The following is a 16,116-nucleotide window of genomic DNA, read 5'->3' as shown; positions in this document are numbered from 1 at the left end:
TGACAGTTGTCCATGGTCAAATATTTTACTTGATTTTGGCCAAATGAAGAATTGCAGTAGTTTCAAGCTTATTTTATTTGACTAATCTGCCCCTGGGAACACTCAAAGCCTTAGAAATAGTTTTATGCTGTTGGCCCGATTTATTTGTCTCACCCCAATTTGAGCAGGGAGCTCCACAGAAACCTCACTGAACTTCATAGCCTGACATGTAGTATGGATTGTTGGATGTACACATGTACACAGGTGTGTACATTTCTAAACTGTGTCCAGTAAATCCAGTCGTATCTTAAGGATTATGAAGTAAACAGGATTCATCTGGCCACATGCACAGTAAAGGGCTGAATACGGTTTTAAATGAGAGATTAAAATTTTAAATAAATCTTCAAAAAGTTATAATAAGGGTTAATAAGTTTAAACTGAAAGTAAATACATTTATGGGACAAAAAAGTGCAGAAGGAACAGGGTCTGAATACTTTCTGAAGCTACTGTAACACAACATTCTGATGGAGGGAGGTCACCTTTGACATAGCTCTGATGGTAATGTTCTTGCAGCAGGCTGCAGTAGTTGGCCAGCTCTTTGTGTTTGTGTGGTTGAGCCAAGAGGTCAGTCCAAGGGGACGGACTGCTGCGGTCCTGAGACAGTGACCTGCCAAATGGACATCATCAGAGGAAACACACAGAGAGTAAATAAACACAAAGTTAGAAAGACAGATGAAACATCTGCTAAACCCACATGGACTGAAGGTTAATTTAATATTTTCCAAAAGTTTTTTATTAATCCATATAATCTTAATGCCACATATTCGTAAAAACAAAACACACAAAAAACAAATACAACAGTTCAATTCCATATAATTTTGCATAAGCATGTAGGCAGCTTTAATCAGACCCACACTACAGTAAGCAACATCAAAGAAGCCAACAAGCCCGCAAGGGACAGCTGAACCTCCACAGCAAGCGTTTGAAGCGTTTGATTGTAAAATAATTATCAAAAGCAAAGGGAGGGAGAGACACGGAACAGGAGAAAGAAAAAACCTCGACCACCAAAGACGATGTTTGTACGCCATGACAAGAGTGTTTCCGTCCATTCAAGAACCACATAAACGCATATGTGAATTCTACTTTCTGTGGTCCTCAGTGACGTTTGCCTTTCACAAGGTGCCCAGGTAATACAGTTTGTTCCCCTGCTTTTTATTACAAGTAACTTAAGAAGTTGGTTTTGCACCAGTGTAAGAGGATAGAAATAAAAAGACAGACAAGCTTTCTGGGGCTGTCATGGGCACTGATGTTAAGTATCGCCTTAAACGTTGACCCCGAAACACAGCCATACCATTAAGGCCTCACTTACTTAGTGATGGTACACCCACTTTGAGTCTGTCTCTTGTACAGTCTGATATTCATGGATTACCATCCCTCTGTCTTGATTTCCAGACTTCCTGGTGATGATGACTAAGGGCATGTTCAGAACTTGCATTAAGGTCCGATCTGGGTAATCCGATCGCAAGTGACCAGCTTTGCGTGCGTGTCAACTCTGCTGACGCAAGAGCACCCCTATTGAGTATAGGCAGTCTTTAATGTGACTCAGGATGCATTGCGTTCACACTACCAAAGGGTTGAGGACACATCCGGACACAAATGTGGTCAGAGATCGTATCTCTCAAATACGTTCACACCTGTCTTTGATCGGATCGGATCGGATCGGATCGGATCGCCCAGATCAACCCGGATTGGATCTTAAAGCAAGATCTGAACAGGCCCTAACTGTTGCAACAGAGCTGTTTTAAGAGGAATCTCCATATAATTACATGACAGAGGAAAGAACACTGATTTATTGGCCAGTGCTCCGTGCGCTTAGTAACAGCAATGCCTTTTAGGTCACTTCACTGTTGCTCTTCGGTCCACAATCTTTCAGTGAACCTAGATCCACCTAATAACGACAACAGTGGAGCTGGACTTGTGTGTTGTGGTCAGTATGTGGCAGCACTGCACCTGCTGTGTGTATGTGGCAACATGAGCCTGGAGGAGAAGCACAGACAGGCATGGGAAGGGAAGATGCCTTTGGAGTCTAGAATATTAGAAAAGCCACACTTTCCCGCTCTACAGAAGACAAGCGCATCCCTAAGTTCTCAGAGGCGGTCAAGTTAAAGCTGAGCTGCACCTCAGCAGACAGAGGAGAGCAGACAAGGAGTCAAGCTGCTACCTGAACTTCATCTGCTGATACATCTCCCAGGATTCTGCATCTTGAACTCTATTCTCACCCATGAAAACAACCAGAGACACACATGTTAACGACTGGACAGCAACTGTATCCCACGGTCAGAATGTCATACAGTAAAGGGGGAAATGTTTATTACAACTAAACTCTTCTTTATGTATCTATGGCTGCCATTTCTATCAGTCATGATAACACTGTACTCACAAGGTAATTGTTGAAATATTGTACCTTGACGACAACGAAGCAGCGAGACCAGACCAGTGGGAAGGAGAGACATAAACCATGTTTCCTAGAGTTTTCTTTTGACTGAGCAGAAGACTTGACTTAGACTCTTAGAACAATAAAAGTTAGAATGTCACTTTCGGCCCGAAAATCTCCAGGGGACACTCGTTTGAGGACAAGAGAGAGACAGATGGTTTGAAGAGAAGTAAAGGAGGCTATCCATGTCAAATTGGAAATACCTTCTCCAAACAGGGCAGGTGGACTGAGACACCGTTTAGCAGCCGCTTACAACACAGTCTTAACATCTGTCCTCAGCATTTCACTATTCACAAATTAAGTCTGGAGTTTCTGGAAATTAATGGGTGGTTAGAAAAACCACTAATCATGAAAAACCGGACATTGCCCTGGTTAATGTGAACAACATCCTCTAATTGCACTTTAAGACTGGATTATTCAATCATTCTGTATCAAAGTCCCTGTTTCTGGCTTTTTAGTAATGACATTTTTTTTCAAGTGGAGAAATGATCTTGGTGAGTGAGTACATTGTTATCATGTTATTATTACTGATAGGAATGCTAGACCCTTTTCAATCAACATCTGGACCGTGACTTGGCCTTCCTGCTGGTGAGCTATGTACCTGAAGAAGACGTCCCTGGGTTGGCGGCTGGAGTTGGGGTGCACCAGTTGTTCCTTCAGAAGCTCCAGAGAGCAGTTGTAGACGTAAACTGGACACTTTAACTGGCCACCGTCCCCAGTGCTCTGCTGCGAAACCTGCCTGCTGAAGCTGATGTGGAAATCTGCCTTCTGGGGTTCAGAGAACTGGACTCCCTCTTTTCCTCCCAGATCTGGAAAAAATAGAGCAGTAGACATTTTTTAACGCATTGTTTAACTGAACATTTTCTGTGTCAAATGCAGTAATAAGTACGTGGTACTGCTTATCTGGGACCCTCAACCCATCTTGAATTATTCTAAACCCGTGTGGAGAAGAAACTGGCCTGAGCCTGGTGTCCCAGTCTCTGTCTCTGACACTCTGCTGTCACAGCTGTCCTGGTCCAAGTTCTGGGAGTCAACAGGCCCAGTGTGGCCCTCAGATGAAGGTGAGAGTACAGGGGACCTGGTGGTGATGTGTCCACTGCTAGAGCTCCTTCTCAGTTTACTGGCCAGGCTGTGGCCGGATTCAGACCTCTCCAGGCCACCGGTGGAGCCAGAGAGGGAGTCGGCCTGAGATTTGTTGCTAGGCGTCAGAGTGTCGTCCTCCTGCGTGCTCACGTTACTTCTGGGCTCTGTCTCCAGCCCCGATGTCATCAACATCAGAACATCTGTAAAACAAACACACTGGTCACATTAATTGACTCATTGCATGAAAATGAGCTTCCAAATTGAAGAACCACATTGGAGTAAACTAAACTAGATGTGGACCTGTGAAGGTAGCAGGAAGGAAAGTGAGGAGGAGCTGCTGGGAGCTGATGTACTTGGCATAGCACCTCCACTGTGGTGTAGAGCAGCTCCTCTCCAGCAGCGAGGCGTCTTCATCTACAAGGTCTGCATTACTGAAACTCTGCCAAAAACAGAGAGAGGACACAAGCTTCTGTGGGAACTACAGTGAACTCTGGGACTTCATTTATACCAGCTGTACGACAACTCCCCTTTCTGTAACAGATACAGTAACTCCATCTTATTCATGTGAATGCCCCTCCATCCATATTATTGCACCTTATCATTTATACTGCCTGTCTAAGTCTAAGTGTAAGTTCATTACTATACTTATTAGACTCATTACCAAAGTAGTACAATTGCATGTAGCTCCCAATGCAGATGCAAAGAATACAGATTTTCTAAAAACATTTTTCACAAGAAGAAAATGACACTTGAAATTCACTGACACTGTGGTTGGGGACTGTGTGTAGCGAGTGAACATATCGACATAAAATCATGACACACTCTTCCTGCTGAGACTAACATGAATGTGAACGTGCAGGATTACCTGTAAAGTACTAGTAGATCCCATCACCTCTTTGCTGCTGCCAGTGGTGTGGAACGACGTCATAGTGTCTTGTCTGTCTGGAGGTTTCCCACACTCCTCTGAAAAAACACAAAACGGAAGTTTTTAAAATCAATAAATTAAGAGACAAAGTGACTCATCAGGAAGCCCCTTTCGGTGTTTAATGAAAACTTAAAAGGCATGTAGGTCTGTTAATGTGGGATCAAGAGATTAACCACTAAGATGAGATGCAGTAAAACGCACTGACCTTTAATGACGGGTAGCGTGAAAGGAGCGACGTGGCCGTCTCGTTCTCGTTCCAAGATGTGGTGCATGAAGGCAACGTGGTCGTTGCCGCCTAAAGGGATCTCTCTGTCGCTGAGCTCTTGCTCCAGGCTGCTGTGGAAGAGGCTGAGCAGGAGCTCATTGGGCAGGCAGGAGGAACTATGAATCTGCTCCTCATTCTCCACAGCTGAGCACAAAGAAAGGTAAAAACAGGCATGACAACAAGGAACACTTTTGCTCAGATCAAGTGGTCAGAGGATCCGCACAGAGATGCATCAGTAGAAATCTGATCATTTCCAAATATGGTTTGGATTCAGTCTAAAAAAAATCGAAAAATTACATTTAATTTTATTTTTTCTTTGGCTGATGGCAGATTTTGTAAAATTACTACGATGAGGATATACCAACATACTGATTTGGACCATCTGAACATGGCCTTAAAACTAACTTTCCTAGATTTAGTCATTTATTTCTTGTTACATTGGAAATTGCAAAAAAAATACACGATTTCATGACTGGCATACGGTATATTATTGTCATTGTTGAAGTAAACTGTGTAAATGGACCACATGCATACAGTACCTGTACTGAATGTGAAGAAGAAGAGTTCAACCTGCTGGCATTTTGGGAGGAGCTGAATGAGGTCAAACTGGAAAGGAACCATGTGGATGCTCTCCTCAGAGGACATTGCTTCTCCTGTACACACACAGACACACATTCATTAACTTGAAAGCACCGCTCAGACCTTGATTCAACATGGGCAATCCGATTTCAAATCCTAGCTTAAACACACCCAGAACGCATTGGGGACACATTTGATAACAGCCAGACCACATTTTGAGTTGGTCGGGACGCTTGGGACCACATTCTTTCAGCAGCGTGAACACACACTGGGTCACATTAAGGACTGCCTACTCAACCTTTTTCCCTCATTCATTAAGAAAAACAAAACAACACTCAGTTCTTATAAAAATGATTGCCTGAAAAGAAAAAAAAAAAGTCCTGACACAAAAAAGTATCAGCATGTGGTCATCATCTTTATTTACCTTTATTATATGGAGATTTTTTTCTTTCACTGCTACAAACAGCAGCGTGGAAATTAATTTTTCCACGGTCGGCGTTATAATCTGACCTTTGTGGGAATCTTTACTAACGTCAGGGTGGAGATAAATAAATAAATAATAACTTAACAAATACATGTGCCCTCAGTGAGTGGGAGAGACTTTACAGCTTTTTCCAAAATATGTTTCACCTCCCCATGTTGAGGAGCAAACCCAACAAGCTACGCTGTTTCTGGCACTGATACAGAGGTAGGTAGCGATCCATTAGAGACAGCAGCTCTAATATTGTACCGCACTCTGAACGATTTGGGAGTTTATTTGCACACACAGCCCGAAACCGATGGAATCTAGACATATTTAAAATGTCAGGTGTTTTAAAGTCGACTAATGTGAATGTCGAGTCAATGTTGACTAGTCGATGATGTCACACATAAAACACAGTAGAAAGTAATTCTTTGCAACAATGAAATCAATACATTTGACCTGAATACATAGTGTGGTTCACACAAAAGAAGCTACAGAGGCTTTTCTGCAAGGTAACTGAAGACTGAACTGAAGATCATAAACACCGTCAGTCTGACACTTCTAATATTCCGGCCAAAAAAAAAAAAAAAAACTTGCTCTACAACCACAGCAACAATCTCAACTAATAGAACACAACAGAACTGAACATACATGAGCTTATCAATACTGTGTGCTGCAGATACGTATAGCCTGTATAAATCGGCACTGTCAATAGCGTTTAATAGTACTTGTCAGCGTAGAAAGATAGGACTGCAGCCAGGATAAAAAAAACACGGCATATCTCCATTTTCCGTGTATATCAGCTAAAGGTGTAACAACTTCAGACAACGAAATTTACCAGCAAATTGTTGATGTGCAGCCTCCTTCTCTCTGTTACCACAGGACGTTTCTGGAGAGGATTTGACTCCTCTGCTAGCGTTAGCATTAGAAGGTGCCTTTTCAGGTGAGTGTGCATTGCAGTAGTACATCTGTTGTATTTCAGGACTGACTGACATATTCTGCACATCACCATGGAATGGGCTTCATATTAAGTGACGTATTTCCATACACTTGATGAAACACGGCTAGTGTCTTCTCTGTGGTGTGTTGTTATTGTCACGTGAACGGCGACTAGTCGACTTTCTGCTTAAAGGTTCATAGCACAGAAGTAAAGCCGACTAGTCGACTAGTCAGTACAACCCCTACTTTGAACAGAGTCTTACACTCTGCTTTTCAAATATAGCAGTCCACACAGTGTACACTAAGAGAGTAGACAAATAGGTTTGAAAGCCACTAGCAGGAAGGCTAATGTAAACTGCGTTACCTCTGGGCTCCTTTAGTCCAGCTGGCAGCAAGCAGACCTGGTCCTTATTTTCACACAGTTGACTCAAATACTCAAAGGTCATCATGGTGGACATACAGACCAGATCCCTTGGGAAGATCTGTCAAAATAAAGAGGGTAAATTTTGAACCTGAAAAGTTCTCTCTAACACAACAATAAACTGAGCTCTTCGTACGCAGAGAGTTTTATTAAACTTCTGCGAGATCCCTGCATGTGGGCAGACAGATTAAATTAGTTGTACACACCGCTTGAGGGATTTCTTGATACTTGAGGCCCTGGAAGTGCCGATGCTGGTCCAAGCAGTTCATCACGGTGCCACTTTGTGGTTCTACCCAGCATTCTGTCACAAGATTTAGCTCCGTTTCCAGGTCCACAGCCTCCACCTCTGTGTCATTGTCATCGTCAGTAGAGAAGCTGGTTTCCCACGAAAGACACAAGACAAGAGGTTAGAAAATGGCAACTGCAGCTGAATTAAACTTTTACAAAATATCTTTCAATGAATTGTGTTTTTTTAGGGTCATAGTGCATAGAGATTCTGCCATACATGGACAGAATACAGTCTGCAGATTTTCCTTCCAACCAATCACATGAGCAAACAAGTTGGGTGAGCTTCTGCCTCTCTTGCTTTCTTAGGTTGAATCACTCAAATGAAACCTAATGGCAATTCATTCCTGTCATTAAAAATGTATTCTAGCCAGTCTTACCTGTCCTTAGTCGAGGTACAGTGAGGTGGAAACAGGATGTACTGAACGATACAAGAATGACTCTCTCTGTCTGTGTCAGCTGACATCCCCTGAAGGCAGAAAAAATAATATCAGTGGAAACAAAGTAGAACATGAGGAACAGTGCATACAAATATACAAAAACATTCAGAGCCCTGAGGATCAAACCAAATATGAGATGAATGAATCTAAGAGATTTTGTCCTGCAGTTATTTACCTTCATCGGCAGCTCGATCACCATATTTATGATTCCCTCGCCACTGGCGGCAAAGTGAAAACCCTCTGATACGCGAATCCTACAAGGACATTAGGAGACATTTGCAGGAAACAAATTCCACAAGGCTGTTTGTTTCTGACATTAAACCCACACGGCTGATTCATCTGTGAGCCATAGTGTATTGGATGTGTTCTAATGAAATACAAAACCTCTGGCCACATCAAATAAATGCAGTTTTCTGATACTGATATATCGTGTGCTAAGACTCACTCAGAGAGCATGGACAGGATGTGAGCCACAGCCTGCATGGCCACAGCTGGTCCTTGGCTGCTCTGCACGGCCCACACCCACCGCTGGTGTAGGAAGTAACGCGATAGAGAAGCCAGGGTGGAGGACGCCGTCCTGTTGGCTGCCATGCTGAGGGGCATAGAACTGTTGGAGGGCAATGGAAAGTTCTCCATATTGAAAATAAAAGGAGTCCTGAAGTCCAGCGGCAGCTTCTCATACCTTCAAAGCAGTAATGAAAAACGCAACTGTGACTTTTGTGTTTTATTCCAAAGCCTGTTTTTTTAGCGTCAAATGATACTCGACCTGACCTTATGAGCAGCTTCTCCAGGGGCTTATTGAGCACCACCACACACGGCCTGTCTGACAGCGCAGGCTTGGGAGCGGGGATGGAGGGAGATTTGGATGGAGATGGGTGGCCAACACTCCTCCGCTTGGTTTTGGGCGTGGCCTCTTTGCTCTGAACGCGATGAGGGAACCGAAGCTTGAGGATCTGCTCTCGCAGCTCATCCACAATCTGATGAAAAACCATGGTGAGATACACAACACTTCCGATATTTGATCCAGCTCATCTCACAACATGTGCTGCTCATTTGTTTTTCTATACTTTGGTCTTCACAAAGACAAGATCTGCTTCAGACAATAGTTTGGGGTGCCACTGTATTTAACTGTATTCACTATGTGTATGTTTGACTCTCTGTACCTTGTTTCTAACATGGGCTGGTGTACCAATAGGGAAGCCCAGGCGCAGCACCATGCATGGTGTCTTGGAGATGAGACGGACCAGGTAGAAGGATGTGGGAGGTTGGTCAGATGAACTGTGGAGGAACACAGATTAAATCTCAGTTTTTCTCAGTACTGTTACCTGACCCTAAACAACAGACTTATGGATCTGCGTTTCATTCAGCTGAATTAACTTATTTAGCACTTGATATAACTGAATATGTTAAATACTGGAAAAAAAAAATTACATACCAACTCCAATCCAAAAACACTTATATCACAATGACTGTTACCTAATCACATTAATCAGTGTTATTTATTGACTTATTTTATACCTTATTTTGCACCAGTCACTTTAAGCAACATTGGACTAACTTCAATGTGTTATGTGGCTTATTTCTTTTTTATATTTAAATATATATATTTTTTTATCTCATATACGTGGGTCTTTGAGTAACGCAATCTCAATCCTCTATATGTGGTGAACATAAGACAATAAAGCTGACTCTGAATTGTCCGTATCAGGGTATGAGCTACCTAACATTTTGTAAACATTTTTAATTTCAAACTGCATATAACAATTTAACAGTTTTTCTGCAGCTGTCGTCTCACCTGTATATGAGTTTAACATACGAGTAACCCTCCACCAGCACAAAGCTGCTGCAGTCTCTCAGCAGGGAGGTGAGGGCAGAGTGGGAAATGCGACACTGAATGGTGCTGTAACGTCCGTTGTTTCCAGCTGTGTGCAGGTGTTTGGGGACAGGCCTGAAAAGACAAAATTATTATAATTATGAAAGACTGACAGAATGAACAGAGAAATAAACCTGGCTGATAATTAAACTGAACACCAAGCTAATGTTCTTAAATGATTATAACTTAACATCAGAGCTACATCCACACAACCACTTCCTTTCTTGTATCTCACATGGTAAACCACAGACATATACTGTACTTCTCACATGTCATGTTCAAGGATGATAGCGATGCGATGCATGTGCAGCCATCTCTGCCAGAAAGTGGCATCCATGGACAGGATGGGCTTCCAGTAGGATGCAAACTGGGACTGAGAGGAGTCTTTGGATCCACTGTGCTGCAAAGACAGGACCTGGGGGAGGAGAAGACCATCAAGATGTCAACAAGGAGGAGAAAGGCTGAGAAGATACTACTCTTTAGGTCCACCTTCACAGCAATTAACTGTCTGGCTGTGTCTCATTAGGAGGTTCAAATGGTGAAGAAGATTATTTCAGCTTTTCTTAGATGTTATATTTTTCAAAAATAAATCCTATAAAAACACTGGGTTAGTGTGTATCCAAACTTCCCAACGTCATCCTGTGTATGGCCTTATCATTAATACAGGATTAATTAAAAATGCATTGTTTTGTCCATAGTCGTTAATACAGTTTTAGACATGTGTAGGTTTTAGGTGTTTTCCCAAAATGCTGGTCATGCATGATCGATGAAGGAGCGCACAGTACCGGAGTGGTAGAACCAGGAGGAATGTAGAACAGAGGAACTCCGTTTTTGGTGCTCTCAGGAATCATGTAGTTCTCAGGGATCGAATTAAATGACTGAAGATGCACCAACATTTGATCGGTCTGGTTGATGCTAGAAGGGCACACAACATATGGAGTTACATCGCAATACATCCTGCATAGCTATCAGTCTCTATCAAGCGTGATCACACTTCCTCCCACTTGACACAGATGCAGTACCTCTGCAGCGTGTTCCAGAAGCGGCGGATGACGGAGGTGCGGTATGGGCTGGTGATGGGCTTCCTCTGGGTGCAGCTGATATCATGCAGGATGTCATAGCTTCCCTCCATCGTCACCTCAACCCTGGTGGTTCTCTTGGAAGGGTCCAACGGCCAGGAGGCGGCTGCGAGGTACTCAATATGCATGTTGTGCTTCCACAGCAGGACCAGCTTCACCTCCAGCTGAGTCCCACCTTAAGAAAGAGGGGCTCCGTGTTCAACAGAGACACTCCACCACCCTGTTGAGCTATTTGCTCCCGGACTCCGAGTAAAGACAGACATTTACCTTTGGTGAGGCTGATCTCTCTGATGGTGTAGCCCTCTCTCAGTCGCACTGACACCACGCTGATTAAATGAGCATGGACTTCTTTCTCCGTGTGTTTCTTCCTCCTCATGACAAGGGCAGGGTTACCACTGGCCGACACCAGGTGCTCATTGAACAGTTTGTGCTGAGAAACTACAAAACAGAGAAATGGTTTGAATGTTTCATCCTCGTCATGACAATCTTCTTTACCACTGTCTTTTTCTTTATTTACTATGTTTAAAATATGGCACATTATTTTACTTCTGTTAGACCTGTTGGTAGATAAATATTTCTTTATTAAAATGTATTTCATTTGCCCTATTTTACTTGATATTAAATTGTGCTTAAACAAAGCTGAGTTTGCATTTTCTCTGTGTTGTGATTTGTCCATATCATATTTTAAACAAATTTAGATTTTACAATGAAATAAATCAGTTAGTTCTGAGCACTTAGTTTTTCTGGACAACTCCATTATTGCCCCAAAACACTGCAATCAAGGGGGGCGATAATTCAGTAAAGCAAACAAAATAAATGAAGACACTGTGTCAGTAGAGGAAGTAACCGCCAACCAGAATTCATTTCAAAACTAAAAGTAACTAATGCATTGTTGTCTCACCAGAGAAGTACTCAGAGTTCATGGACTCAGGGGTCTTGAGAAATGAGTAGGTCAGGAAGGCCTTGTGGTAGGCATTCATCTCCTGGCTGTTCAGGTCCACATCAGGACAGCTGGGCAGGTATGAGCCAAACGTGGCTAATGAGATGAACTTCATCAGCTCTACATTGGGAATGTAGCCAAAGCTGCAGTCGTATGAGTATGCACCGCCAACCTGGAAAGAGAGAAATGTAACTTAAAGAGGAGAAGTCGGCGAGTATTTGCAGCGTGGCGCTGCACACATCAGCGTCTCATCGCCTTTACCTGCACAAAGGAGCAGGCGATGGTTCCGCTCCTGAGCTGGTTCAGCAGGGTTTCACACACGGCTACATCAGGAACACTTGTCACTCCATCTGTGATGATGATGATACCTGGAACATACACAGGTTGCATGAATAACTATAAGATATGACACCTTATTTGATCACTTCATAGCAAGAAGTCTATGTGGGCAAAACCACAGCGCACAATGGAACTCGGCGCCAGGAGAACATCTCCAAGCTCAAATAACAACAATGCAATCCTAACAGATGGTGATCTTGAGCTCAATGCATTTCGTACACAACTACATTAACACATTAATGCTCTACAACAAAAAAAAAATACAGTCTAACTGCTTTTAGTTTAGGGGGCACCACAAATAATAATACATCGCTCGATTTGTGTCTCACAAAGTCACTGAATTTTACAATTTGTCAAGTTGGAAAATGAATTTGCAGAGTTTTGCACGTGGCCACTTGATCAGCATTACTTTACACAATACTGAAGTGTGCTGAGGTCTCAGGAACGCCATACTATCAGCACCAAACTGGGCAACTTCATGCACTAATTTTGATTCCACCTATTAGAATAACAAACTGAACAGAAGTAAGTAGTGGCTACATATTTGCATATGCACTGACTGTTCAAGACCAACAGCAAGATATTTGCATGCTCGACAGTGTAGTTTTTCCATTAGAGTTGAGGACATAATGTTCCAGCAGTGGCCGATCTGAGTGATCCACACTGAAGAGCAGGATCAGGAGAATGTGCAAGCTGCCAGATAGTAAGTACTCACTGCTAATGTCTGTTAGAGTCTGGATAGTCATGTCTGAGCACATTATTCTTATATACGTGAAAGTTGTAATGACGTTTTTCCAAGTCTCTACTGTATAAAGAGCTGCAAGAAGCTGCAGGGAAAGGGTGTTGTGCATTTCTCATGGTGGGAACTTCCAGTGTGAAAGGCTGTCTCTATGAAAAAGCTGCTTGGTTGTTTGAAGTTGTTCTAGGAAATGATTCATGAAGGGGGCAAGGGAGGAATTCTTAACCCTTTTCTGCAAATAGTCTAAGTAAGTTCATACAAACAAACCTGCACTGGAGTTTGGTGGCAGCAACTGAAGGGCCAGGATGCCCTGGCGTACCATGCTGACCAGACCCATATCAGCAGACACCATGGAAATGCCTTGTTTCCGGTGTGGCTGGTCATCCAGGTTGTTGGTGTGGTGACTTGTGGATTGCGTTGAATCCACAGACTAAAGGCAGAGTAAAAAATAATTACTGACCCCACTGTACGTATTTATGGCAATAAAGGGATGTGCAACAGTGATGCTAACTGTGCTCGTTCTATTGGATAACAGTAGATTTCTTTTGCACAAAGACTTTATGACTATAGTAGTAGACACACTCAGTTATATTGTTTCAATTGGACCTACTTTCTCATCTCCACAACATACTTGTAAAAATCCAATGCACATACTGCCCACGTGCACTTGCCTGCTCATGCTGCTGATGTAAGACTTCTGCAATGTTGCTCTCCACTGCTCTAAGCTGCTGATAGATGTGATGCAGAAACTCGTCGAGGTCTGTTCTGTCAAGCTGGCATCCTTGTACCAAAACCTGCAGGGGAAGTCAAGCCAAGGGTCTTGAGCCTTTTTAGCACAGTTTGATACTTAAACACCAGTAAAACATGATTAATCTTAAGCTACTGCAACGACCTGATGTGAGCTGAGGCCAATAATTGACGAATAAGCCAAGATGGTGATGAAGATCTTCGGCTTGAAAGGTCGATCAGTTCCCGGGACTTTAAATGGTTGAACTAGGCCGGCCAGACACCTCGACAAGGCGTGGAACACCTCATCAAAGATCATCTCTCCTGTGCTGTCATCCTGCAGGACAGAACACATTTGAAATACAGAGCATTCAAATAATCCAGTCTGCGGCAATTAACTCATGACTTCTGTTAAATAGAAGGCATGAATCTAACAGACATACAGTCACAAACAGTTGGGAAACTAGTGTCAACAGAGAATCCTACACTGTATACCTGGATGTCCAAACATTTCATACCAGTCTTTCTTGTGCCAGTACATCAGCTAGTTGTTTTGTACTTTTCCCAGGAAGAAAAATAGCTTGTAGACAAATAGAGTAATACTAATCTCCTTCAAAACCTTTCCAGTAAATCTGAAGTTGAACTGAAGACAGTGAATGACTGGCTGACACACTTGGTAAGACCTAAACCATGACTGATCCTGCATCATCAAGGGGGAAACCAAAATTCGAAACTACTGCAGAGTTGTAAAAATTAACCAAAAGAGTGAAATTGCTGAAAACTTTGTATAGAGATGAGACAAACAATATAACTGGTGCTGATCCTTTGTGAAGTTGTTGCCTTTTATTTGACATTTGGCACATCTGCTCTTTATGTATCAGTGGATTTACTCTAAGGAGCAAGTTTCCATCATGCTCTTTAACTAAGCTGTTTGTTTGTTAGTTTAGTAATCCATTAATTATGAAACCTGGTGGAGTCTCTGATAGATGACATTAACATCTGCCTGGCGTACAGGTTCTGAAAGCCAATCTGGAGCTTTACAAAAAGGTGCGTGTATCATGCTGCATAATGTTTTTCCACATTTTAATCAATGTTAAACTATTAACTGCTATTGTATCACTGAATGAGGCCCGTCTTCAAGTGGCATGGGTGTATGACTGCCAGGAACATTAAAGAGCCCTTTGACGAATCAATAACATGGCAGGAGAACAAGAGCTTTCAGCAAAGTGACTTCTGCAGTTTATAATTTCATAGGTTTTAATGTTCAGAAGATGATGATGATGGTGCAGGCGCCACCCAAGACTAGTTCAGCCTGTAGTAGGTAAAGTAGTACAATGAATACTATAAAAAAACGGCTTCACTGTAAAGTGAAGTCAGTTGATTACAACTGAACTGAATTCCCATTTTGATATCAAATTAAAGGCTGTATAGTGTGGCTCAACCATTTTCAGTTTTACAGATACAGGTATATCATATAATGTACAAGTGAGTCATCATTTGCAGACCATAATGACTTCTCAAAAACTTGTATTGTTTGCAAAGGAACCGAATTTATTGACCAGCTCTTTAAAATGAATGACAGGAACCGAGTTGCAGTTGCGAGCCATTCATTTTTATCTTTACTTTCTTCTGCTGTGTTTCACACGGTTGCACACAGAAGCTCTTGCTTTGCTTTGAGTTGGTGTTGGTAATGGAGCAGGTATAGTGGTGAGCATAGCAGTGGACCTGAACTTCTAATGCGATGAATAAAGCATCCATCTATCTAGAACCTATATTTTAGATATAGATAGACTCATATATCTCATCAAGAGTATTGTGGGATGTCTAAGTTTGAATGATTCTGAGCCAAATGTTACTCTATCACTGTGCTCATTTCAAGGATAAAATAAGTTACCCCCAGGTTGGCATCTTCAAAATAAATAAATATCAAAATGAGCCAGTCTTGTTGGATCTTGTGGCTCTTTGAAAGCAATGGATCCACAAGATCCGACTCCCTTCAACTATAAATCCCATCTCTAAGAACTTGTTTGTTTTCAGTTTCTCAAGAAATCAGCATTCATTCCTTGCACCACTAAGAAGTGGTCTGTCTCTTAAAACAATTCATCTTGGTTGTGATTCTGCTGACTTAATCAAGCTAAAGGACTGTGGCAGACGAATAACTGCATCCACATGATGGCACACTAACCACATTCACACTCATGACATAGACAACCCATGAGCAATGCAGCAGAGGTTATGTACTTGAAGTGAGGTTTTAATAGTGTGAAGTTAACTCTTACCACAATCCCTGTGGAGGGGCTGAGGTCGAGCTCGATGATGAAGCGGTACCTCCGGGCCAGGAAGGTGGCCCGAGTGGACGGCATCAGTATGCAGGGGTACGAGGCGGGGGAGAAATCCGACTGCCATCCTTTAGGTAAAATGCTCAGCAAGTCCAGCTCGTTTTCTGAGTTCAACTACAAATCAAGTGACACCAATTATATATTTGTCTGGCTCCTGTAGGTCTCAGTGCTAATACAGTAGAGATAACTTATACAATACCTATTTGTG

At 42.4% G+C, this 16,116-nt stretch overlaps 1 protein-coding gene across 5 annotated transcripts in view; it reads right to left on the bottom strand.

Moving 5' to 3' along the window:
- Window positions 1–16,116, bottom strand: part of szt2 (SZT2 subunit of KICSTOR complex) — a gene marked incomplete at its 3' end in the record, with an annotated part of 80,603 nt that overhangs the window by 62,359 nt on the left and 2,128 nt on the right. For 4 of the 5 annotated variants that reach the window (XM_084548698.1, XM_084548700.1, XM_084548699.1 and 1 more), the window contains exons 1-23: window positions 13,111–13,452; window positions 12,027–12,133; window positions 11,727–11,937; window positions 11,093–11,263; window positions 10,769–11,000; window positions 10,532–10,661; window positions 10,016–10,161; window positions 9,669–9,821; window positions 9,037–9,151; window positions 8,645–8,850; window positions 8,319–8,555; window positions 8,049–8,127; window positions 7,814–7,902; window positions 7,355–7,523; window positions 7,092–7,209; window positions 5,286–5,399; window positions 4,687–4,890; window positions 4,422–4,519; window positions 3,857–3,995; window positions 3,433–3,756; window positions 3,075–3,282; window positions 2,201–2,248; window positions 519–646 (exon numbers count right to left, since the gene is read on the bottom strand). In XM_084548698.1, the coding sequence (XP_084404824.1) occupies window positions 519–646; window positions 2,201–2,248; window positions 3,075–3,282; window positions 3,433–3,756; window positions 3,857–3,995; window positions 4,422–4,519; window positions 4,687–4,890; window positions 5,286–5,399; window positions 7,092–7,209; window positions 7,355–7,523; window positions 7,814–7,902; window positions 8,049–8,127; window positions 8,319–8,555; window positions 8,645–8,850; window positions 9,037–9,151; window positions 9,669–9,821; window positions 10,016–10,161; window positions 10,532–10,661; window positions 10,769–11,000; window positions 11,093–11,263; window positions 11,727–11,937; window positions 12,027–12,133; window positions 13,111–13,195 (3,511 nt within the window). In that variant the 5' untranslated portion in view covers window positions 13,196–13,452. Of the gene's footprint in view, window positions 1–518; window positions 647–2,200; window positions 2,249–3,074; window positions 3,283–3,432; window positions 3,757–3,856; window positions 3,996–4,421; window positions 4,520–4,686; window positions 4,891–5,285; window positions 5,400–7,091; window positions 7,210–7,354; window positions 7,524–7,813; window positions 7,903–8,048; window positions 8,128–8,318; window positions 8,556–8,644; window positions 8,851–9,036; window positions 9,152–9,668; window positions 9,822–10,015; window positions 10,162–10,531; window positions 10,662–10,768; window positions 11,001–11,092; window positions 11,264–11,726; window positions 11,938–12,026; window positions 12,134–13,110; window positions 13,453–13,514; window positions 13,638–13,735; window positions 13,907–15,848; window positions 16,023–16,116 lie in introns of those variants that run through there. The other variant, XM_084548702.1, reaches the window with a different exon arrangement.

Source organism: Chelon labrosus (genome assembly GCF_963514085.1).
Source record: "Chelon labrosus genome assembly, chromosome: 7".
Lineage (NCBI taxonomy): Eukaryota > Metazoa > Chordata > Actinopteri > Mugiliformes > Mugilidae > Chelon > Chelon labrosus.
The sequence above is the reverse complement of the archived record's forward strand: the minus strand, read 5'-3'. Positions and strand labels throughout refer to the sequence as shown.